This window comes from Heterocephalus glaber, unplaced genomic scaffold (genome assembly GCF_053883595.1).
Source record: "Heterocephalus glaber isolate CG9 unplaced genomic scaffold, H.glaber_assembly_v1.0 deba00001465, whole genome shotgun sequence".
NCBI lineage: Eukaryota > Metazoa > Chordata > Mammalia > Rodentia > Bathyergidae > Heterocephalus > Heterocephalus glaber.
In genome coordinates this window covers 11806747-11832584 of record NW_028258312.1, presented here as the reverse complement: position 1 = coordinate 11832584, position 25838 = coordinate 11806747, and the positions used below count along the sequence as shown (strand labels likewise).

At 32.0% G+C, this 25838-nt stretch overlaps 1 protein-coding gene across 22 annotated transcripts in view; it reads left to right on the top strand.

The window, feature by feature from the left end:
* The window catches only part of Ppip5k2 (diphosphoinositol pentakisphosphate kinase 2), an 85725-nt gene extending 60784 nt beyond the window's left edge, over nucleotides 1–24941 (top strand). For 4 of the 22 annotated variants that reach the window (XM_087180690.1, XM_087180693.1, XM_087180691.1 and 1 more), the window contains 8 exons: nucleotides 3069–3242; nucleotides 5709–5882; nucleotides 7076–7148; nucleotides 8826–8945; nucleotides 9778–9840; nucleotides 13243–13383; nucleotides 17449–17565; nucleotides 23273–24941. In XM_087180690.1, coding sequence (XP_087036816.1) covers nucleotides 3069–3242; nucleotides 5709–5882; nucleotides 7076–7148; nucleotides 8826–8945; nucleotides 9778–9840; nucleotides 13243–13383; nucleotides 17449–17565; nucleotides 23273–23385 — 975 coding nt within the window. In that variant the 3' untranslated portion in view covers nucleotides 23386–24941. Of the gene's footprint in view, nucleotides 1–3068; nucleotides 3243–5708; nucleotides 5883–7075; nucleotides 7149–8825; nucleotides 8946–9777; nucleotides 9841–11522; nucleotides 11649–13242; nucleotides 13384–17448; nucleotides 17566–23272 lie in introns of those variants that run through there. The other 18 variants (XR_015438887.1, XM_004841746.4, XR_015438888.1 and 15 more) reach the window with 18 other exon arrangements.
* Nucleotides 24942–25838: the final 897 nt, after the last annotated feature.

Sequence of the window (25838 nt, the reverse complement as noted above, 5' to 3'; positions counted from 1 at the left end):
AGAAAATTTGAGCCTGTAGTTGATACTATCATGTTCCTCCAGTAGAAATCTAGTTTTGCTTCTAACTAGGAGGTAGGCTAGGAGAACTTCAGCACAACTGGCACTCCCAAACCATCTTCATTCAAGTATTGTTTCAAATGATTCAGAATGGGTATTAAGTGATGGGAAAGTTGATATATTTCTAATTTCCCCTTAGAGTAAATTCTTATCCTAATTTACTAAGAAGTAGCCAGGTAGTATTGGTATATATCACTCAAATACATCTGTTATATATTGGAGTTCCTCCTTCTTAGCTGATCTTGAGCTTCAGTTTGATTAGAAACATATAAATGTATGTATAAATCATTTTGTTTCTAATCGTACTTTGATTTATCTTCCTGATAATTTAATCCTTTTCTCATTTTATGAAGTCTCCATTTATTTCTAATAATGTTTCTTGACTTTAGTATAAACCTTTCTTAGATTCTTTATCTGAAGCACATAATACAGAATAATTTGAGTGATTATATTCTCAGTTCAGGGATAGTATTGAGATACCAGCTTAGATGCACATGACAGACATTAATTTATTATATACAGTGTCTGCTAATGTGGTAGTACTCATTTCTCTTACAGAATCTTAATTGAAAAGGTTAAATGGTACTTCTACTGTATCTATTTCTATTTTCAATCTTTCTGAATTCATACATTTATATGTCTGCTTTAAACAATGTATATTTAAGCTATATTTTTATCCATTCTTTATCCATTCACAATCTTTGTTTTTAGTCTCTATAACATTATTATATTAAAAATATATAATATGCATATATTAGTATGGTAATATTATAAAATAAATGTTAACTTTATTTGGGATTTACTACATCATCTTAAATCATCCTATAATTTTTGCTTGTCCCACCTGTTTTGCATTCCTTTTTCTGTCACTCTTGCCTTCTTTGATGTTATTTCCCCCCTCCAATATAATATCTCTGACAAGTTTACATTATTTTACTCTTTTTTAATAATTATCCTAGAACTAATGACATCAATCCCTGGCTTTTAAAAGTCAATAAAACTTTTACTGTTTACTAGGTAATAGAAGCGTGTTAGAAGATTTTAATCTGTTTTACTTAATCCCTATCTCCTCTTTTGTATTATTGTTGTCATTCACTTTGATTGTATATACTCTATTTTAGAAAGCAAACTTTAAATTCCACAGTCATTATTATTGTTTATAGTCAAAGTGTTAATTTAGACTTGAAGTACCATATTAGAATGTTTTAGAATACTGATGTAGAATAGTGGCCTATTACAATGTATATTTATATTTTCTTAAAGTAATTATGTATGTCACAGCATGTCTTCCAAGAAGGTTTAGCTCTACCATGTCTCTATATTTAGTATTCGCATTGTTCTTTATTGTTTCTCTTATTCTTCTTTCCTCTGGAGTCATTTTCGTACTTTATTTCTTTAATACACTGAGATTTGCTTTTTAGAGGCTTATGTTTTTTGTGGTAATAGAGTCTAGTTTGTGTGTGTGTCTGTTTTTCCCCTGTATGGATAACTCATTCTAAGACCAAATATTAAAGAAATTCATCATTTCCCTATTGTCTGCAGTACTGTTGGGAGGTTAGTTTCTGAGCACTTTCTATTACTTTGTTGGTTCTTTTCTCTCTCTCTTCTTCCCACATTCCTCCCTCCCTCCTTTTCAATATCACAGTCTTAGTTTTTAAACCTGTATAATGTTAAATTTCCTGCCACAGAAGTCTTCCAGTTTGTTCTTCAAGAGTAGCTTGAATATTTCTTAACTTTTAATAATAAACATTTTGTAACAGTCTTGTAAGGTTCCAAAAAGAACTTTTGGGGGATTTTGATTAGTATTTCATTAACTCTGCAAACTGATCTTAAGAAAAAGATACTTTTGTAATATTGCATCTTCTAGTACAAGAACTTGGTAAATGTTTCTGAATTTATTTAACTATACTTTATATCTCTTTGACAAAATTACGATATTTTAATAAATTGTAGACCTTTGTCAGGTGAATTCATAGGACTTTATATTTTTTGATACTATCATAATGGCTTATTTAAATTCCATTTTGTTTGTCACTACCACATTGAATTTTAATTCATTTTTTAAAGATGTTATAACTAATAAACTTTCTGTATGCTGGTATTCATTCTAATAATTGACCCATAGCTTTTTGTATATCTATGATCATATTATTTGTGAATGGTTATGGATGTTGAATAAAATGAATATATCTAAACTGTCATGATTGCTTCAAGTTTTGGATATTCCTTATCTCATTTAGGAAGTTCCCTCATAGTCTATGTAGCCCTTAGTTTGATGTTTTTATATATCCTTCTTGGATTGTTTTGCCTACATTATGTTTATAAGATTTATCAGTATAATTGCATGTAGTTTTAGTTTGTCCATTCATACTGCTTAAAATATGTGTTTTAGTATATGACTTCAGCCAAATTTATCTATTCTGCTATAAATGGATATTTCATATAAAATTCAACTTGTATGTCTTTTATACTGTGAGATTCTTGCGATCTCTGTTTCTTATTCATATCTTAGTAGAGTTCCTGGCACCTGGCAAATACTTAGTATAACATTTAATGGGTAACATCATTATTTTCTATACATTAATCACATTTATTAAAAATATTTGGAATAGAATTTAAATATTGTAAAAATTATAAATTCAAATGCTGTTGTTCTTCATAAATTATGTGCAGATAACATTGCTATAAACAAACCTAATATCTCCTCTTCCTTACAGGCATTTATTTGTACATTTGATGAAATTTAACTAAATACTGTGTTTTATATGTTTTTTATTGTCATTTTACTGTTAACTTCTTCACAGAATATATGTGTTTCTTGAAATCAGAGACTTGGTCATCTCCTTCACAGTAACCAACATACTGGGCTGGTATAAGAGTTCAACCAATACTAATTCATCTTAGAAAACAAGCTTTTATAGATATATTTCAGTAACTATGTAGTTGATAATTGAATTTGTTAATCAGAAATTTTTAAATCTGAATTTAAAATGTATTGCATTTTTGCTCAGAGTGAAGGCAGGAGAGCTTTTAAAATTGATAATGATGACGAACCACATACTTCTAAAAGAGATGAGGTTGATCGAGCCGTAATACTGTTTAAACCGTTGGTATCAGAGCCAATTCATATACACAGGAAGTCTCCACTTCCACGATCTAGGAAGATGGCTACAAATGAAGTAAGTGTATGTGTCAGAGCATGTTTTTTCATAAGGTAAACTAACTATATATTAATAAAACCGAAAAGAAAATACAGCTTTAATTATGGAGCTTGGCAACCTACCAAGTTTTTATCAACTTTACCTGTTTTTTCACAAATTTCAAAAAATATAAACATATAGAGGTAGTTAAGAAAATAAAGATTAGTTTTAGAATTGGGAGTTTTATAAATAGTTATCATAACAAAATTGAATACAAGGCCTAAGAACATGATAAACTAATCCTTTTTTTTTTGTCTTGCTACATTAGGTTATTCTTCTTTAAAGAACTTTTTTAAAAGCCTAATTTAATGGATCAGTTTAAATTTTTATTCAAACTAGGCAGGAATTGCCAGAGATGTTTCAATAATAACTGATTCCATTAATATTAAGATATTAATTCCAAATTGTATCTGGTGGCGCATGCCTGTAATCTCAGCTACTTGGGAGCCAAGAAGATTACAAGTTCAAGGCTATCCTGGGCAATTTGGTGAGAGTGGGGAGGGGCATTGGGAACATAGCGCGATAGAACTGTGGTGTCCACTTGTGCAAGCCCCTGGATTCAGTTCCCGGTACAACAAAAAATAAATTAAAAAAAATTCCAGACTGTTAGCATTATTGCAAAAAGCCCGGTAGGAATTTGAAAGCTTGATGATATAGTTGAAAATTTTTCCTTTGTATTAAGATCTATAAATAGGCTAACCTAATTCTTAGACTCACTGATAGACTAATATTTAAATAACTACAAAAATAACATTTAAAAGCAATGCTAAGCACTTGGAATGAAGTTTAAGTAAATTTTTAATACCTATGTACACTTTAACTTTTGCTTTGAATTATCTGTTCTCTGTAGGATGATTCTCCTAGTACTGATTGAGGTCAGTGCTTATTAATCTTTTCTAAATGCTCTAATAAAAATGTAAAGGAAGAAATTAGACTTGAGATGGAAAGAACCATAAACTTTTAAGTTAGGAACATTTTTTTGTTGACATGTATGTATTCCAGATCTGAATAATCAGGTGTAACTTTAGCAGTTGGTGGGTAAGAATATAAACAAAAAGGAATTGTACTCATTTTTACAGCCCAAAATTATACAAACCTGTATTTTATAACATTTCAAGTTTGACAATTATGTATAGGAAAAAATTTATCCATATCTGTCAGTAAAATAGCTTGTTAATAACTGCCACGGAAAATGTATACTTATAAGGGTTACCTAAACATTGTGTTTTCAGTTACTTTTTTAAAGGATGTTTAAAAATGATTTTAACACTATAGAACTTGGAATTATCTGTTCTATTGTAGCTTAATTGAAAAATAAGAAATCTAGGGTTATGTTCGGCTATCTGAATTTCAGAAAATTGGCAAATGACTTAAAACCACCAACTGTAGCTTATAAAAAAACCACCATTTGTGTGAGGAGAGTAATTTTGATGTGTTGTTCAACTAGCAGTATACAGTTAATCAGATTGTTAATAATTTCACTACAAAACCCTTTCCTCTGCCCTCCAAAAAGTGTGTCTAACACTAAGCCAGCAAAATGTGTAAATTGTATATTGCCACTCACTGTATTTGTAAAGCCTTCAATATCACTGCCCTTGTTAATTCTTAAAACACAGGGCACATTTTAAACATTTTCCTCATGAATACTTAAATAGTTGCTTTTAAGAGATATTTCTATGCCATGCTAAACTTTTCCTTCCATAAGGTAAATTATTCAAGTAAATCCTTGAAGATTTTTTTCAGTGTTCACCATCTTCATGGATACCAGAAGTTTGTACTTCCAAAAGACACAAAGAAAAAAAGACTATTCTCTTCATTTTGTGCAAGTAGATTTCACTCTGTCCTCATTGTCTGAAATATGAACGTGCAAACATGTAAAATGAGAATGTTTGCTGCATGTTTTGCCTACTGCACTCTAGTCTTTGGAGGGGGTAAACAAATGATAGCTTGCAAGTATGAACAAGTATTATTTGTATCCATTTTATAATCTCTGATTTTTTTTAGTGTGTAATTTATGTACACTGAAATTTCTTTAACCCTCTGTACAGTACTGTAGTGTTTGAGTTGAAAAGTTTATCCAAAACTCAAATCTCTTAAATATCTAAAATTAAGCAGAATACTATTCTATTTAAATAGTTGCCAAAAGAACACTAAAATCTTTTCAGTTTTAAGAGAGAAGAGACAACTTAAGCATATAAGTATTTCAGATGTTTTTAGTAATGTATTTCTATAATTGTTATCACATTACATTTATGTCATTCCTATCAAATTTTCGAACATTGAAATATTTGGCTCCCAAATTAGTTTGATAGTTTTTTTTAAAAATTGATAAGCAAATGAGAACAAACTGTATTTTTTTTTCTTTCTGATCATTTGGCTCTGTTGTATCTAACTTTGCATGCTCTGCTTTTTTTTTTTTTTTTTTTTTTTTGCCCCCTTTCTCACTTCCAGGAAGAGAGCCCCCTGAGTGTGTCTAGCCCAGAGGGTACTGGTACCTGGCTGCATTATACCAGTGGTGTGGGTACTGGGCGTCGAAGACGCAGATCAGGGGAACAAATCACTTCTTCCCCTGTCTCCCCCAAATCATTGGCTTTCACATCCAGTATTTTTGGCTCATGGCAACAGGTTTTTAAAACTTTACTTCATTAAACATTTTTCTTCCCCGCATTCAGAGCAACAAACAGCTGTCTTTGAGGACATCTAATCCCTTGTGTTTCACATCAGAGTAAATCCTTCTGTTTTTTACTTCATTTAAAAATGCTTTTGATATCTGATAATATTTGAGGGAAAGAAACCACTTACATTTTATGTGTGCAGCATTTTTACTGGGCAGGTTTTAAATATCCAGGATATAAAAAAAATAAATTTTATTCTCCTGGAACTTCTGCTTGCTAATAAAATTATTTAAAAAGGAAATAAATCTTTCTTTGACTTTAGTTGTCTTAAAACTTTCAGAAAAAAACTATGGAATTTGATGGTAAGAAAATTTACTAACTTTTCACCTATAATTGAGAAACTTGATTACATTTGGAATTTGCTGACAATGTGAACATTTTAAAAAATATTAAAATTTATGTGACTTAGTGTTAATCAAAAAGATAGAGCTAATAGTGACCATTCTCTCCCTCACTATTCCTTTATCTGGAAGTGTCTGACAAGAGGGGCCAAATATATATGTGCCCATCAACAGTGTGGTTCAAAATAAAGTGACTTCAGAAGGACTTTCTGTGATGCCATTTGGAAACTTAAAATACTTTCATTTTTATTACAATGGAAGATCCGCTGTAACACGTGACTTTTCTGATAACTTCAGCAATTTCCTTTTGGAAATATAATACATATGATTATAGGAAAAGGGATTATGGTATCCATTAAAGCTGTAAATACTTAAAGGTTACTCTGATAAAGCCCATGCATGGATCAGTAATTGTATGGTGACCTCAGCAGTCTGTCTGTCTTTTCTTTTGTTTGTGATTGTTTTTTCCCCCTTGAAATACAGGAGCTGTTTAAGAGTGGGTATTTTGCTTCTTTTAAGAGAGAGTGAAATTATATCAATCTATGAATTGTTTCTTTTCATCTGTCTTGTCTCATACATGATGTTTCATTCTGAATGCCTGCTTTGCACCACTCATTGAAAGGACCTTGTATGAAATGGACTCCCTTCAGAAGGGGATCTTGCATGATTCTCATATTTTATGTATTTCTACTAATATTTACCATACAGCTTATTAACCTTGTCTGTCTGGAACAGGCTGCATATGGACTTTTGAATTTATTTTAAAACCCTTTGTTTCATTTATTTTGCTTTCCTTGTGCAGGTTGTATCTGAAAATGCTAATTACCTTCGAACACCAAGAACTCTTGTGGAACAGAAGCAGAACCCTACTGTAGGTATGTGGTATAAAGGAAACTGTTTCATACCCTCTTACACTCAATGCTGTGCACGCATGTAAAACTCTTTAGTGGAAAAAACATGACCAAATGCTATGCTTTAGTTTGTATTTAATGCATACTAATTCAGAAATGTTGAGTTATACAACTCAGAATACACAATTAAGTTTTTTTTTTTCCTTTTCTTTTTTGTTTTTGGTACCAGGGATCGACTTGGGTCCTTGCGCCTGCGCAGCAGGCGGCAAAACCACTGAGCTAAATCCCCAGCGCCTTAAGTTTTGGTATTATAAGAAATAGCATTTAATTTTGTTGTGTAACCCTTTGTCCAATGTGATAACCAATTCACTTGCCAATGTTAGTTTTTAATTTTATACTTTATAAGTTAATTTAAAAAGAAAACTATTTACTGAGTTGATGTATATGCAAAGGTCTTATTGCATGCAAACAAGAACCTTTTGTTTTTTCTGATTAGAAAAAATTTTAAGGTGTTTCACATTCTATCTAGGTATGTTAATTTTCTTTTTGAGCAGTTCTTAAGGAAAACCAAAGCAAAACTAATGTATAGGGGTAGACTTACTTTTTATTGAACTGCAGAACATGATTGTTTCTTTGCCAACACTCAGAGCACATTGGAAAACATTTTTTCAAGTTCATTGGTTTTAACCTCATGTATGATGAACTACAGGAGGTAATGGGATATTATTTTCTGTGAATGGTTGTCTAAATAGGTTTAATAAATAGATTCAATAAATAGGTTTAATAAATAGATTTCACTGTAAATTTAAACTGTATGTGTCCCGCAGTCTGTATACCAATATATAAATTCTGTTGATGCCTACATATTTAAAGACCTTTTAGAAACATTAATAGCCCTCGATACTCCTACCATGTCTTTATGGAGATTTATGTGTTATCCCTTCATATTGAATTGCATAGTATATTTGATAGAAATTCATTTAATCTTTCCCTGGTAGAGGAAGTTTTACCTGGGTGTAAAGACTTGCTTCAAATTAAGCATCAAAATACATTGGCTGTGTTTTACTTGCTGATGATGTGTTTTATCAGGGGCTTTAGTTAAGGTCTTAGGTCATTTGTTAAGTTTTAGAAATTGAAAATGGATTAAGCCTGAGTGACTCAAGAAAAGTTATTTTGCCTGGTGTCACAAATACATAAGCTTCGATGTACTTTATTTCAAAAGAATGATGACATTTTTTAGGGGCATCAGAAAAGATTCTTCATTTATAGGCCTCCATTCAAAAGTATTGATTTAATATAATTTAATTTTTACTAGGGAAGGGGTTTTTTTCTATAGCCTACTCTTGCAAGTTGATTGTCAGAATCCCTTCTTTTCCTAAATTAGTTATGATAGTGTCTTTAATGCTTTTAGGATGTGTATATCAAATTATTGTGTGGGCATATTGTTTTTACTCAAAAATAACATTTTATGTGGTATTAAATTAACCCATTTATACATATGATAAATGATGATAGTTATTAGAAGCATTGTATTAAAATTGATATCACTAGGACATTACAAGCATATTGTAAGCCTGTTGAAGGCACTGCCAAGGGCTGCCTGCGTATTGGTAAGAGCCATGTTAACTGCATGCTGCATGAATTCCCAATGTGAATGGAAGAACACCCGTTGTTGTATGTATTTTCTCTAACTCCCATCAGGGTCTCACTGTGCGGGCCTGTTTAGCACCTCAGTGCTCGGGGGTTCTTCAAGTGCACCTAACCTACAGGATTATGCTCGTACGCATCGTAAAAAGCTGACCTCTTCTGGCTGCATAGATGGTATGTGCACACATGCACACACAAGTTCATACCTACACCCACGCACATGCCCATGAGCAGTATTTCTCAAAGCAAGTCTAAGGCCACTGACTGATTCAAGTGGAATCCCAGCACCCTTTACCTAAGCAACTATCAGTGTTCTCTGTTATCTACAGTTTGGACCCATGTTTTGTCAATTAATTGTAGTTAGACTTACATCAACAGTAAATAGTTGGTTGAAATGGAAAATTTAGACCTACAACATGAGTATTCTTATAGGAAATTGATAATTCATATTATAAAGAATAAATTTTCTTCAATCTTTTAAACCTTTGTTCATTGTTAACCTTTATTTTACTTATCAATTTTGAACTAAATGAATAGAATGTTTATTAATAGAGGAAATATAAATATTTTAGGATTCCTGGCTATAGGAGGTCCTATCACTGTTAATGTATTTTAAGTTTGGATATTTTGATATTCGGAATGCCTTTGAGGCTCATGTCCCTCTTGCTAATAAGTGAGATGTTTTCAGCTCTTTCGGGATCAGTAATATTTAAAACATTTGCTCATATATCCACAGATTTACTTTAGTCAGTAAAACATGGATTCAGCAAAATTGGCAGTTCATCCTGCTTGTCTTTCTTTTGTATATTTCATTACACCTTTTGCCTTTGTCCTCAAGCCAGGTTACTGCTTTAACCAGTATTTGGCTTACTACCTTCTCTCATTGTCCTTTCTGCATGTCACCTAATTCTAACCTCCTCATATATTTGTTTTTCCCCTCTTTTTTTAAGTGTTCTTCTTTTGGTAGCTGTGACGAATTTCAGGTACCTGTTTTTCTCTTTCTCAGACGCCACACGCGGTTCTGCTGTTAAAAGGTTTTCTATCTCATTTGCTCGACACCCAACCAATGGTACGTTTTGCTTTTATTTTAAAAGATACTCCCCTGCTTCATCCCTTTTTAATTTTTCTTTTATTTCAAATTACGGGGTATACAGTATCATTCATTGCTTCATCCTTAATTTCAATTGGCATACAATTCCAATTTATTTACCCAAATTATTGATACTGTCTAGCTCCCTTTTAGCTATAATCTACACAATAATTTAACATTACTCGTCAAACTTTTAAATAACCACAGTGATGAATTTGAATCCTAAATTAATGCCTGAAAATTCTAATTTCTCAAGTGATCAGTTGACATAAATTTTTTAAATCCAAGAAATACTATTCTTTAATTTGTCCTTAATATTAATGTTTTTCTTCCTGCTTCCTTTTCTGATCACATGGTTATTTGAGATATTTAACAAAAATACAAAATGGCCCACGTCAAATAGTGAAATGACAAGTGTTTTGAAAAGTTGTTGGGAACAAGGTGATGCAGATTTCACTGTGTAACATTATTTATCCCTGACTCTTCGTTTAAGCAAAACTGACTTGGTCTGGAGCATTCTGAAAACTGTCCAGCATTCACTTTGTCCTCATGTAGCAAAACGGTTTGCCATTATCAAGCAACCAATTCCTTTTAGTACCATTACTTTTTCTTAAAATTTGGAGATTCTTGATGGGAAGAAGATTTAAGTTAAAATTTAGAAAGTCAATTTAATTAAATTTTGGAAGCTGAATAGAAAATTTTGTGACCATTCTTTATAAACTGAATTGTTGAAGTATTACAGCTTTTACTTAAAGATTGATGTTGTGGGACGAGAGAGTTTTACTCATTATTTAAAAATACTTGAGGGCCAAATAATTTTTTTATACTTACAGGTTTTTGCTTTTTATTTGGAATCAGCGTACTTTTTTTTTTACTCTTATTTTTAACTACAAATAAGTCTTTAAAAATACTCAAACTTTGGTGAAGCTTAAGGATTCAATACAAGTTTATAGTCATTCTCTCCCTTTCAGATATTTTAACACATGTAGATAATATACGCTAATAACTTCTTAAAGGTGGAGTGAGAAGATCATCCTCAACAAGTGAAATTTTAACCTTAAAGCTTAATGTGCTTTCCATCCATTGTAGCTCTTTAAATGCTACTTTTTGAAGAAAAAGATGCTCATTTGATACGGCTGCAGTTTCTAATGCTATCATATGAATAAGAACCTCTTAGAAGAAAAACAGAAGTCACAAAGAAAACAAGTCACAAAGAAAACAAAATTCTAAGAAGAGATGATCCAGGCTTAAGACTATAGGTTTTGTACCGAATGCTTATGTGTTTATAACCAGTGTTGCAGATTTTACCTAGGAGAACTCTGTGTTTACTGAAGATAAAAAAATAATAATTTTTTGTTAAATTTAACTGAAAATAGAGTAATTATATAGTCATCTAATTTAGGCTTTTTAAGAAAATGTGGCTTTTCCACATATTATACAATTTAATGTGCATAAAATGCATTCCTTTCAGTTCTAGAAATATTTCATTTGGGCTTTCAAGATTTGCTTCTTTTATTTTCTTTTTTTATGCTATGTTGTCTTATCTGTCCTATAAATTGTCATTTGACTCTTCCTCTCACTTTTTATTTCCCCTAACTTTCATGTGATTTCCATCTTTAACACATGTCATGGACTCCTCCCCCCCGCCCCTTCATCTTTAGTCCAAGGAACATGGTGAAACAAGTATCTTCTGACAGTGCTTTACCTTATTTTCTGGGCCTCTGTGCAGAACACCTACACCTCTATAGGTGCTGGTCCGTTTCCTCTGGAATTTCTAGGCTCCAGTGGTATGTTTTTATAGCTTCTAAACATGTCAGCAGGGTGGCTTTTTAAATTGCTGCGCTAACCCTTTCATTGTACATTAAAAGAGAAGCTTCCTAAAGGTAAATGGGAAAAAATGGAGTCCAGAGGAATGTGATTATACTATCATTTGCTTGCTAAAACATCTAGCAGGCAAATGAAAGAAAGTAACTATTACAGAAGAGCTATAAACATCCTGAGGAAAGGAGAAAAACACAGTCTGTGTAGTGTAATGCAAAGAAAGGGTTTGCGCTTATTTGCATGAATCTTGTACTTTTAAAAAAATGTAACAGTTGTGCAAGCCTAATTTCTTTAGTGCTTAACTTAGGTATTTTAGCTGCTATTATGGTATTGTAGTTTTCTTTTATTTTTAAGTATGTGTAAATGTTCTGTCATGCTTCAGTTTGTACCTGATAATCAAGCACATCAATTTTCTAAGGCCTTTGGTTATTTTCATAGGAAGATTAGATTCCCTTTTAATCAATGAAATTCCCTATTCCTCCTGAAAATTCCAACAGTTTTCAGATCAATATTTCCTCCCAAATTTTAAGTAAAAGAGCCCAGAATTTTTAAATGGGCACATGCCTGCCGTAGTTCTATTTTGCAGTCTGAATTAAATTTAACTTTTTAAGTAATGGTGTTGGATGTTTATGTAAACTTAATTTAAGTACTGAAAGTATTTCTTTGGAGGAGAATCAGTTTGAGTTATTGAAAAAGTAGATCCAGAAAGACCTGTTATTTTAGCAGTATATGAAAGCAATTTTAAAAGCCATTCAGTTAAATACATTTTAAATAGACAATTTTCTTTTTTTAAAGTGAACAACCTGTATCCTATTTGTTTATAAAAGGGAACTGTGTGTCTAAGTGCTTTTTTTTCACTGATGGTATTAATACATAGATAGCTGCATGATTGTTTCATGAGATTTTTGTATTTCTGTGCCATTGTTAAATATGAATGTATTTGTATTTTGTATTGCTTTTTACATGGCCTAACTTTACTCAACCAGTGAATTCCAATAATACAATTATTGGTGCTCATTCAATAAAGGTAGGTGTAATATGTTTCAGAATTTTAATTCCAGCAGAAGTGAAGGAATGTTGTTTTAGGATCACATCAGAGAGGATTGTTGACCTTGGCATGCCTAGAAAAGTGTCTAAAAGCACACTTCCTAAGTAATTATATAATTGTTTTCTAACATTACCTTCAGTATCCAGACATCAGCTTATTCATCTGTTGAGTATACCTGACTTTAAAAACAAAAACTGAAAATTCTTCTTTTTTTTCTCCTAGGTTTTCTTCTTTAAATATTATTCTTAGATTTTACCAATATAGAAAGAAATTGTGTGCATGCTGTACTATGTGCATATATTTAAAATAAAATGTTTGTCTCATCTTGTTTCTGTTCCATATTGCATAGCATCTGGTGTCATGACTTGAGAGATCTTGTATGTTTGCATGTGATAGATTGAAAAGACTTAAACTTCCAGTTCTAAGCAATGATCATCTTCCTTTTTGATTATTGATTTTTAAAATGTCCAACTTTATTTTTTCATTTTTCTTTTTTTTCTTTTCTCTTACAGGTTTTGAATTGTATTCTATGGTGCCATCTATTTGTCCTCTAGAAACTCTTCACAATGCCCTATCTTTAAAGCAGGTGGATGAATTTCTTGCTTCCATTGCTTCTCCATCAAGTGAAGTTCCATGGAAGACCCCTGAAATTTGTAGGAAAATTTACCATCATTATTACTTAATGTTTAATTCAGTAGATACTAGCTAAACATTACAAAAATTTAAAAAAATGTAAATTCAAGTAGTAGTAATGAATAGGATTTTAGGAGAAAAAATAATATAAAAGGACATTATTAATAACTCTTTGGTGTAATATGCAGTATACAACTTTTCTTGATTCTTCCCCCAAAATCTTTTTCTTATAAAAGGAAAAGTCTAAGACCCATCAATAGAAGTCAATAGTATAATATAGTAATAAATTTCTTAAGGCCGGGGATTTAGCTCAGTGGTTCCGCCACCTGCCTCGTAAGCGCAAGATCCCGAGTTCGATCTCTGATACCAAAAAAACCCAAAACATTGTAGTAATTTTTTAAAAACTATGTTTGCTGAAAATCTCACATTCCTATTGTGTGTCATTTTATAACAATCGTTTAAAATAATTTACAAAACGATCAGTCTACATTAAATAACACACACACATGTGCCTAACCCCTTACCACTTTTGGTAAGTAGTCGGAAGGAGCTCTTAATTAGAGAGGGAATTTTCAAAATCTGTTTTTTGGAAGGTACTCTGAAGAGGTTCATTCATGTGTACTATGGAAAGGAGTTTATGGCTAAGTAAGAAAACTGTGTATTATTTCCTGCCTCGCTTTGGAGAAATGCAGTTCTGTTGACATACAAGGCTGAAGTTCTGTAAAGAACTCTGTATACCCCAGATTTTGTCAAGCTTTTTTTTAGAAAATTGTTGGTAACACATTAAAAATCATATGGTATACTATTTTGAGGGATATCATTTTAAGGAATGCTCAGGACTACCTTCTTAGGTAGTAGCTCTCAGCTGTCATTTACAGCTGGATACCATAGCATTCCTCTGCATGTTAGATTTTCTAGTTTGGGCAGCGTTAGTTTTAAGGGAAAGTGCTTTGCTTAGAGATAGAATATTGCATCTAGGTTGTATCTTCAAAAAGTGGCAGGCTTTCCTTGTATACCATTCTCTATTTTCTGAGGTTCTGTAAATGTATTTTTTCAAAGAATAAAATGAGGTACCACAGTTCTTGGAATGAACGCCACTTTCATATCTTGCTGTTTTGCTCTTTCTTTGTATAATTCTAGAGTATTATTCACAATGTGTTCTGTCCTAATAGTGCCCCTGAATCTCCAGAATATAGTGACCTTTCCCTTTCCTTCCATGTCTGGTAGTTAAAATCAGTTTTCAATCATTAATGGTAATGTAGCAGTATCTTTATGTGTATGTTTTAAAATATTTCATTTTAGAAATGGGTTTGGGGAGGAGATTTTAATTTCATACTTTTCATATGAATGTGTCTGATTCTGAGCTTTGATAGTACTTCAAATGAAATAATAGCTATAAAGTCAAAGTCAGGAAATAGAAAGTTCTCTTTTTTAATATCTATAACCTGATAGCATAGACAGTGCTGCTCCCTCAGAATAGATAATCTAAAGAAATTCTAATTTACTCATTTTCCCTTATATGTACTTGATGTTTTGTTGCTTTCCTGAGATGGAGATTTGAAGTCTTAGTCTAAAGGAAACTTCTAATAAGAAAGTAAAGGTTTGAAGTAGCTATTAATGCCATTTAATTTTAGATTTACAATGAATGACAGCAATAATGACATCTTATTTTGAAAAGAGAATTTTAGTGGAATATTTACAAAAAACCTTTTTGTATTTAATTGATATATGCTTGTGATACATAATTATAGGCATTTGAGGAAATTGGTACATTTATACAGTAATTTGATCATTTTCTTCCCTCCCTCTTTCCTCCTTCTCCCTTCACCTCTTCTGTTCCCTTTCCCCATACCAAAGGAGTTTATCTTTCTAATTCCTACTGTCTCTCCCCTTAGCCTTTATTTATGTTTTGGGTTTCTCATATAAGAGAAACCATGTGATAGTTGACTGTCTGCATCTTATTTCACTTCACATTATGATCCCAAATTCCATCTATTTTCCTACAAATGGCTTGAATTTGTTTTTATTTATGGCTGAATAATACCCCATTTTGTAAATATATAACATCTATTTGGTCCATTGGTCTGCTGTTGTACATCTAGACTGCTTCTGTGGTTTGGCAACTGTGAATTGCACTGCTATAAACTTGAGTATACATATATCTCTACAGTATGATGTCTTTAATTCTTGGGAGAAAATATCCAAGAGAGGTATACCTGGGTCAAGTGTAGTTTCTAGAGGAATCTCCATACTATTTTCTCCATACTGTTGTACTAGTTTGCATTCCCACCAACAATGTAGGATTTCTTTTCCCCCACATTCCTCTAGCATTTGTTTTGTTCTTGATGATAGCCATCTTATTGGATTAACATAAAATCTTAGGGTTTTTTGATTTATATTTCCGTAATGGCTAAAGATGTTCAGTATATTTTTATATTCTTCTTGGCCATTTGTGCTTCTTTTGAGAAATGTCTGTTCATTTCATTTCCCCATGTTTTGATTGGGTCATTTGTTTTGGGGGTGTCTAACTCTTTTTTAGTTCTTTATATATTCTATATATTGGTCCTCTATCTTAAGAGTAGCTGGGAAAGAATATTTACCATTGTGAAGGTTATCTTTACTCTTTATTTTACTGTGAGGAAGCTTTTTAATTTAATATTTTAATATAATCCCATTTTTTTATTTGTTGGGATTATTTCTTGTGCTTTTGGGGTTCTTTTAAAGTTTATCCCATGGTTCTGTCATTTTGGGGCAGCTTCTTTTTGTATTTAATTCATAGATGTCTTTTCCAGTTTCTCTATTTAGTTCCTTTCTGTAGCATGGGTACAAATTATACCCCAGTCCCTCCAGCTCATAAAATGTCATGCTATTGGTTATTAAAAGAACTAGATGAGAAAGAAAGTTACTTAATGCAGTTGATAGAATTGCATAAGGTTTAGAGACAATCTAGTTCATCATTCCCTAAGCTATATTCCCCAGAGCCTTTGAAAATCTATGATGAAGAAAAGGGTGGTAAATACTTAGGGCTTGTGTGTTCCATGACTGCTTCATCCAGAGTGTCTGTTGTAGTCCATTTTATTTTAAGATTCATTTGAGAAAAGTTTACTGTTGGTAGGGAGGGAGAGATAGCTAAAACATAGTTGAGAACAATCAACTAATTGGTTTAACTATGGTTAAACAAAACGTAAATCCAAGTTTTCTAAGATTTTAATTTTTTTCATTCTCTTTAAATATTAAAGAAAGTATTGTGCCAACTGCAAAAGAAGTATCTGAGGGCCGGGGATTTAGCTCAGTGGTTCTGCTGCCTGCCTTGCAAGTGCAAGGTCCCGAGTTCGATCCCCGGTACCAAAAAAAAAAAAAAAAAGTATCTGAATCTTACATTTTATAGAGTAACTTCATATTTAATATTTATGAAAGTATATTAATATTGTTTACATTTAATTCTCTGAGTTGCCAAGCAAGTAGCTTCATATACCTGGAAATACATTGATTTTGTGGTATTTGTAAAAAAGGAAAAGATACTGTTAATTCTCTAGTGTTTAAAAAAATTTTTTACTCATCTTAGTCATCCTTCCTCAGTTTTTATCAGGGCAAGATGAAATTAAGCCTATTTCTCTATTTTTGTTTAAGTGTTCAGCATCACTGGCTATCTATTTTTTATTTATTTATTTTATTTTTTTGGTACAAAGGATCAAACTCAGGACCTTGCACTTGCAAGGCATGCACCAGAACCACTAAGCTAAATCCTCAGCCCCTGTTTCTCTATTCATTTTTTTTTTTTTGGTACTGGGGATCGAACTCGGGTCCTGTTTCTCTGTTCTTGTCAGCATTCCTTTGGTGTATGTTGTTAAAATGCTTATGACTTACAATATAAACAAAATTTTGGCTAATACCGTGAGAGAACTGCCTTTTATAAGAAAGATGATTATTTCTGAATATACTGTGCAGAGCTTGACTTGTCTATTTTCTACTATTGTTACACAGATTTTAGAGTTCACTAAATTACGCCATAAGAAATATTCCTTAATGTTACCACACAATTGGCAGGAAGTTATTAAATTACCATACTTGTTTGTCTTTTTCAGCCTCGCGTTCCAGTCCAATAATGAGAAGAAAAGTGTCTTTAAATACTTACACACCTGCAAAGATCCTCCCAACACCATCGGCTACCTTAAAGGGCACTAAAGCAAGCAGCAAACCAGGTTAGGGATGTGTCTGAGTTTATAGATTCTCCATGCACAGCAATTAGAGAAGTGATAATAATTTACTGTTAAATGTGAAATCTGTTTTTCATTAGGATCATTACACTCTCTAGCACTTTTTAGAGTAATGATCCTAAGAGTGCAAAATGTATTATTGTAGCTTGTTTATATACATTTTGTCTCTGTTGTTTTCTTTTCCCTTTTTTGTTTCTGTTGGTTATTTCCCCCTCCCATTTCATCTGTTAATAAAACATATTTCATACACAGACTTTTCCCCAAACTGGTTTATAGATTCTCTTCTTTTCCTGAACCTAAAGTATTTTTATCTCTTTATTCTTAGTCTGGTAATCTATCAAATTCAGCTGTGTTTTATCAGCGTTTTTCTGTTTCAACTTCATGGTATATTTGATTATGGTGTCAGTTTCCTGAATTGCTCTCTTACCTTGACTTCTTCCCATTTGCTCTTCCTCCCATTTCTCTGATTCTTTTATTTTCCTGTTTGATAATCCTTCTTGTTTTTACTTTCCTATTCTAGATAGGGACATTCTAATCATTTTCAGTTTTTCTTACCCTATTCTTTTTCCTCAGAGAATTTCATATATCTTTAATGCTTTTACTGTAACGTTCATGGAGATATCTTCATTCTTTTCTGCTTTTCAGTGTTTTCAAATATTCTTTTATTTAAGAGTTTGTGCTTAGGAGTTAGCCAACAGGGCCTACGTTAAAATCTGAGCTCTATTCCTTAATTAGCTAAATGGCCTTGTGTTAGTTACTAAACCTCACTAATTCTTAGTCCCATCGTCATAAAATCAGGGCAATAATACTTCCTTTATAAAGTCAGAGATTAATGCGATAACATATATAAAGTCCTTGACACACATTAAAAAACTTACTAAATGCTAGCTTTGATTGTTGTTGACTATAGCCAAACTTTTCTGCCTAAATAAATCTCCTTAGCACTCATGCCATATTTTTTCTCCTAAAATTCTTGGTTTATTTTCATCCTTCCAGACCTAACCCAACCACTTCTACTGATAATGTGGTTTTTTTTGATTATCAAAACAGAAACTTCAGGAATACTCTCTACTACTTGTTTGTTCTAATATACCTGATTATAAAGCTCAGATTACCAGGCATTGTAAATCAGGGTCAGTTATCTTAAGTAGGTTTGAATATTGTACGTTCTGGCTGATCAGGATATGAAGCTATGGAATTAAAGATATTGAATATCTTAAATTTAATTTTTGATGCTTTCCATATGCAACACAAAACTAACATTTGTGTAGTTCTTTTGACTACAGAAGTTAATACCATTTTTATGTCCATTGTAGGTGAAGGGAGCAGTAGAAAGTTGTGATTTGTCCCACTCTGCCTAGTAGTCAGTAGATCTAGGACTTGACCGTTTTTAGAAGTACAGTAAATTGTTGTTCTCTCTATATTAAACATAATATATTCATTTCTTCATAAACATTTTTAAGTAATCTAGTTAAGGAGGTATTTTATGTATTATATTTGACTTTTCAAATGTTAAGCTAACCTTGCATTCCTGAAATGAACCCTACTTAGTAATGATGTATGATACACAAAACATCCCAAATTCCCACAGAAATGAACTAGACTCAGTTCAGTTTTGAGAGTTTTTGCATCAGCATTTGTAAAGGATGTTGATCTGCAGTTTTCTTTTTTTGTAAGGTCCTTTTTAAGTTTTGTTATCAGGATTATGCCATCTTCATAAAATGATTTGTGAAGTGTTTCCCCCTGTTGTATTTTCTGAATACATTCTTTAAGATTGTTATTTCTTCCTTAAGTGTTTGATAGAACTGTTTTCCTTTCTATGGCAGTTTTAGTAACTTCCATTTTTCAAGGAATTTGTTCATTTTGTCTAAATTGTCAACTTTATTGTTTATTTATGATCATTTTAATTAATATGGTAATAACCTCCTATTCTTGATACTAAAACTTTATGTTCTGTATTTTAATTGATCATTCTTACTAGATAATATTGATTTTGTTAGCCTTTTCAAAGTTCTACCTTTATCTCATTGGATTATTTTTGTTTTAAACTTAAATAATTTTTGGTCTTTTAATTTTCTTCTGTCTGTTTAGTTTTTGGGTTATTTTTATCGTCTGCTTATAGTTTTTTTAGGTCATTGATTGTTAGGTAGTTCTTCTCTTGTTATGTAAACATTTAAAGCTATACGTTTTCTCCTGAGAACTTTAATGGCACCACACAAAAGTTTTGTTGTATTTTCATTATCACCTAGTCAAAAATATTTATTAGTTTACCTTATTACGTCTTCATTGATTTGTGGAGTTTTAAAAAGAGTATTACTTAAGTTCTAATTATTTGGGGTTTTTTTAGATAACTCATTACGAATTTCTTATTGAATTTTATTATAATTACACAGCATACACTGTTTCAGTCTTTTAAATGTGAGCCTCATTTTAGGGCTTAACATTTGGATTAACTTGACTGTTACAAATGCACTTAAAAATGGTTATTCTGGGCTGAGGAGTTAGCTCAGTGGTCCTGTCACCTGCCTCACAAGTGCAAAGTCCCGAGTTCAATCCCTGGTACCAAAAGAAAAAACAACAACAACAACAACTTAAAAATGATTATTCTGTAGTTCTTGGATCCTAGTGGATAGTTTTATTATTCATTACATCAAGATTGTTAATAATGTTCAGATCTTCTGTCTTGACAGGATGTAGGAACAGAAAGACAGTCTGGGTAATATATCAGAAATATTAAGAGCAATATCCAGTCATAATTGCAAAATTGCCTAGTTTTTCCTTTAATATGGTAAATTTTTCTTTGTGTGTTTTGGAGGTCTGTTGTTAGATGCATAAATATGTGATTGTTAGCTCATCCTAATGTTTTGACTTATTGTCATGAAATTTCTTTCTTTGATTTCTAGTAATATTTTGCCTTAATGCTTATTTTAAGAGGTGATTGTAACTAGTCCAAATTAACTAGAGAGTAAAGGCTGTCTGTATATTTAAAGTGTATTTTTTAGACAACATATATGACATTTTAAAAAATGACATTCCAACATCTGCTTTATAGTTGTAGTGTTTATAGCCCTTTAACATTTAATGTAATTATTGATAAGTCTGCTACTTCATTGTTTTCTATTTATTCATTGTAATTATTATTTCTTTATTCTTTCCTGTTTTATTTTGTATTCAGTATTTTGTAGAATTTCATTTTATCTGTTGGGTTTCTGCCATATACAGTGGTACCTTGGTTCACAAACTTAATTTGTTCTGCAATTTTGGGAAAGATGGCCATGTTTGTGATTATGTAGGAAAGATGGCTGTGGTCATGTTTGTCACCCAGTGCAGAGTTTGCAAATAAAAATAAAATTTTGCCAAATGGTTCTGTTTGTGAACCAAATTGTTTGCAAGCGAAAGCATTCATGAATCAAAGTACCACTATATTTTTACATTATTCTTTCGTTGGTTGTTCTAAACATATTTTAACATTTCACAATCTACCTTAGAGTCAATTTTATATCACCTTAAAAAGCCTGTAACTATATATATAAGTTGGTTTACTTTCTCCTCCTTCCATCCTTTACATATAGTAATCCATATATGTGTATGTGACTTCCACATCTATTATAAACACTCTAATACAGTGTTACGATATTTTCCTGAAATAGTCTCATTTATTTTAAAGAAATTAAGAGGAGAAAAAAGTCTTATATTTATCGACATATTTGCCATTTTTGATGCTCTTCCTTCCTTAAAGTCTGTGTTTCTATCTGATTGCATTTGCCTTCAGCCTGAAGTTCTTTAGAATTTTTTAACAACAGACCTGCTGACAGTATGTTCTATTCATTTTTTTCATTTTGAAAAATGTCTTTATTCTGAATTCTCCCAAAGTAATTTTGTTGGATAGAGAATTCTGAGCAGCAAGTTTTTTCTTTCATCACTTTAAAGATGTTCCATTGTCTTCTGGTTCCCATTGATACCAATGAAAAGTCTTTGTTAAATTGAATTGTTCCTATATAGGCAGTGCTTTATTTTTCTCTGCATGCTTTCAATGTCTTCTTTTTATCATTTGTTTTTAGCAGTTTATAGATGCTTAGGTCATTCTTTTTCATATTTTCTTTCTGTTTTTATTTTGTTTTGTTGTATAATAGTCCTGATTGGTATTTCTTTTACCTCTCATTTTGCTATTAAACCCAGCCAGTTCTTATTTCAGATATTTCACCTATTCTTTAGCTTGAAATACTTGATTTGATTTTTTTTAGTTTTTTTTCAGAGACTTCTACCCTTTTATTCATTATAAGCACATTTTTCTTCATCCTAGAAGGTAGTTAAAATTGCTGTTTTAAAAATCTTATCTGTTAATAACTCACCTCAGGATTAGTCTCTGTCATTTTGTCCATTCTTGACAAGAAAGCTGTTTCTCTGTTTCTTAGTATATTGAGTAATTTTAGATTACATCCTAGACATTATGAATTATAAATTGTAGAAATTTTCAGTTATGTTCCTTCCAAGAATCTTGGTTGTTTTTAAAGCAAAGAGTTTATGGTAGCTGAACTGCAATTGCAAAACTGTGTCCCTTGAAGTAACTGACAGCTCAAATTTCAGTTCATTTCTAATAGCCTTAGCTGAGCTGCTTGGATAGGCTCTACTTATGTTATATTGATCAAGATTCATCAACTGAATTGTAGTCTCTCGCTTTCTAGGATTTTTTGCCTCACTTTCTGTCCCTTGTATTTGTTGTCTTCCCCAATACTTATATGGCTTTTTATGCTAGTAAGATTGGCTTTTATGTTGGGGTTTTAGCCATTCTACAGGGTACAAAATGGGACCTGTTCCAAGCTAAAAGTCATTTTTAAAAAGGGAAATTCATCTCATATTATTCCTTTCTTAACAAGTGTTGATTCTTCTCCAGTAACTCTTAAGAATTTTTTCACCCTTCATTGTATTTAGGTAATTGTTCTTTGTATTTTGTACAGCGTGTATGCTTGTTTTCCGCAGAATTTTGATCTGACAGGAATATAACCACCCATCATAAGAGTAATAGAACTAACTCCACCTAGAATGGCTTTTTCATAATGCAAAAGACCTTGATGTTGGTTCACATGGAAGAATGAGTCTTAAATGAGTCAAGGATGCTTCTAGTTTTCTAACCTTCTAATGTCTTAGATAGCAATGAAAAGGAAGATATAGTAGTAAACGGGGCTGGGGATGTAGCTCAGTGGTGCCACACCTGCCTGGTGAGTGCAAGGTTCTGAGTTCAATCTTTGGTACTGGAAAAAAAAAAAAAAAAAAAGAGAGAGAGTAAATAGATGTTTAGAGGGAAAATGAAAAATTCAGGTTTGTTTCGTGTTAGATATCCATAGAGTTCCAGTAAGCAGGTGGATGGATATACATATCTTGAGCTTAGGGGAAAGACCTTGGCCACAAATATAACTTTCATAGCCATTTGCACAGTGGATAGCAGTTAAAAATGATGGAAATGAATTAGTTTTCCAGGAAGAATATACAGTGAAATGAGATTTTGTGACTACAATCCATTGTCATCATTTTTCTGTATTTGTGTTGAATTCTAAAAAAGTTAAAAGTGCTATATTAAATGTTTATATTGTTTAATTTATATCACAATTTCAACAAGAACTATTCTGTCACTCAGCAGTATTATTTGATTTGGGATTGCTTGGGAAGCAACAGTGTTTCTTTTTCTGTATAGCTGCCAGTGGACCTTCTGGTGCAGTTGCTCCTAATACCTCATCTCGAAAAAAGAATATACCTAGCAAGACAGAAGTGCATGAACACAAAAAAAACACCGGGAAAAAGAAATAATAAAATCTTCTTAGCAGAAACTGGAACTTCTTATACTTAGGAAAATCACTTGTTCAGTAGAAAAAAGACATAAGCTTGCCTGAAAACTGTCAAAGCAAGTAATTTATGTTTCTCCTCAGACATCTCTGTGTTCATTTAAAAATGTTTTTAAATCTAGACAGTTTTTTTTATATTCAGATAAGGAACTTTGTCATGATCTGGAACTGTTTAATGTTACTGCATTCTGTGAGTAGCAAAATTTGTGATAAAGGTCTGTTCATTGTTAGTATGATGTTTACCGTGTATCTGTAGTAAAGAAGAAGAACATAAAAATCTCGCTGGCCTGTACCAAAGTTCAGAGTCTGATGATATGGTTGGTCTCTGTATACACTTGTATTTTTTTGAGACTTCATCTTAGCTGTAAGAACTTTTAGCTTAGGTTGAAATTTGGCTGGCAAGATTACATATTGGGAACTTTTTTAATAGTATATTTCCAAAGAGATCTCACTGACCATTTACGTTAGATTTGTCTTAATTATTACAGTGACATAAATGCTGCACTATCTAGTAACTGGAGGATTAGCACATGGATTATTTTTTCAGTCTGTGCTTTGAATTTTTTATTGTATGTTATTTAAAATATTACATATACAGTTGGGAGAACTATACCTTTATGCACATAAATTTGTATATTAATTTGTAGAAAATATTTTCTTTATATTTCCTTAACACAAGAGGTGCTTTGTTTGAAATTTTTGCTTTAAATATGGCCGGAAAGGTACCTTTGGAGTTTCTAAGAGATACAGCTAACAAGTTTATACATTGTTATACTTATTTTCAGGGTCCTTATTAGATCTAATGAACTCAGCTGAAAAATAGAAATTGTCAATGTTAAGCTGAATTCTATTACGTGAGTAGGTACTGTGTATAGTGTCTGTTTCACCATTTCCATTCTTTTGTCCAGTATGTCAGTTGATCTCACTGAGAAGAGAATGAGCATTTGAAATAAATGCTCTTTACAAATGATTAGATTTTGAGTGGAAGTTGAGATTATAGTGTGGTGATTTATCTGTGATGTAAAAAAATCATTATCCTTGGTGCTCTTTTTCCCCAATGCACAAATAATCGTGAACCATCTGAAATTATTTAAACTATAAACCAAGCGGTGCAACCTAAGAATTCCATGCATTGCAAATTATATAACTTAAATTGCTAATACATTAGCTTGAAGCTTATGTTTAGAAAAAACTACTAGATCCTCATTATATGAATACAATTACTATAATTCTTCAAAGAGGCTTTTCTAACATTAAATCATATAAAAACTGACTTTTAGAAAATAAGCATATTACGTTAGTAGTTTTAAAAGGTACTAAATGCAAAAGTCACAACTATGTACAATTAAATAAATTCATATACTTCACATGAATGTATATTATATGGAGATATGTCTTGTAAACAGTTGAATGTACCTAAGTTTTCTGTATGTTAAAATGTGGTTAGTGTGCTCATTATGGGGATAAGAAAACTACTCTTGTTTTTTAAGTGGATCTGAATAAAATACTTTCTTTCCAGAATCAGTGACTTAAATGATAAATTATTTTATTTCTGTTCTTTATCTCTTTCCATTTAGCTTCAAACTAGAAAGCTCGTCAGAATATCTCCAGATATTACCAAACACGTGGAGCAGGTGTGGAGGGGCAGAATTGCACCTACTTAAGCACAGCCCTAAAGCAATGATCATGTGAAGAATAAGGAGATATAATCAAAGTCGGGGTTCTGATAGAGGGAGAGGAGTAACCAACAATGTGTACTACACATTACACTTTAATTATATTATCTATATGTCTTACTTTCTCATTGCTGGGACACAGTACCTGACACCCACAACTTTTTTTTTCAATTTGTATTTTTTTATTAGTACATGTTTACAGTACATAGTAATTACATTCCTTGTGTAGACCTGGTACCTGTACATAACACATCTTAATTCTTTTTCCATCCTCCCATCTCTTTTTCTCCTCTTTTGCAAAAGATTTATCTTCATATTTCTTATTATCTTTTATTTTATTCTTTATTTATATTTTGGGTTTCTCATATAAAAGAAACCATGCAGTATTTAAGCTTGTGTGTCTGATTTATTTCACTTAATATTATGATCTCAAAGCTGACACCCACAACTGAAAGGAAAAAAGGTTTATTTTGGCTCACAGCCTTTAGAAGGTTTAGACCATAGATGGCCAGCTCCAAGGCAGGATAGGAATGGTGGAAGGGCCGAGGCCAAGGAAAGCTGCTCACATCATGGCAGCCAGGAAGCAGAGTACAAAGGGAAGAGCTGGGGAGGGAGATAAACCCTTCCAGGCCACACCCGCAGTGACCTGCCTCTAACTAGGCTCCACCTCCTAACAGCAACTTAGTTATGTCCACTGATGAGTATAGTGCCCTAGGATCCAGTCACCTTTCAAACACATGAA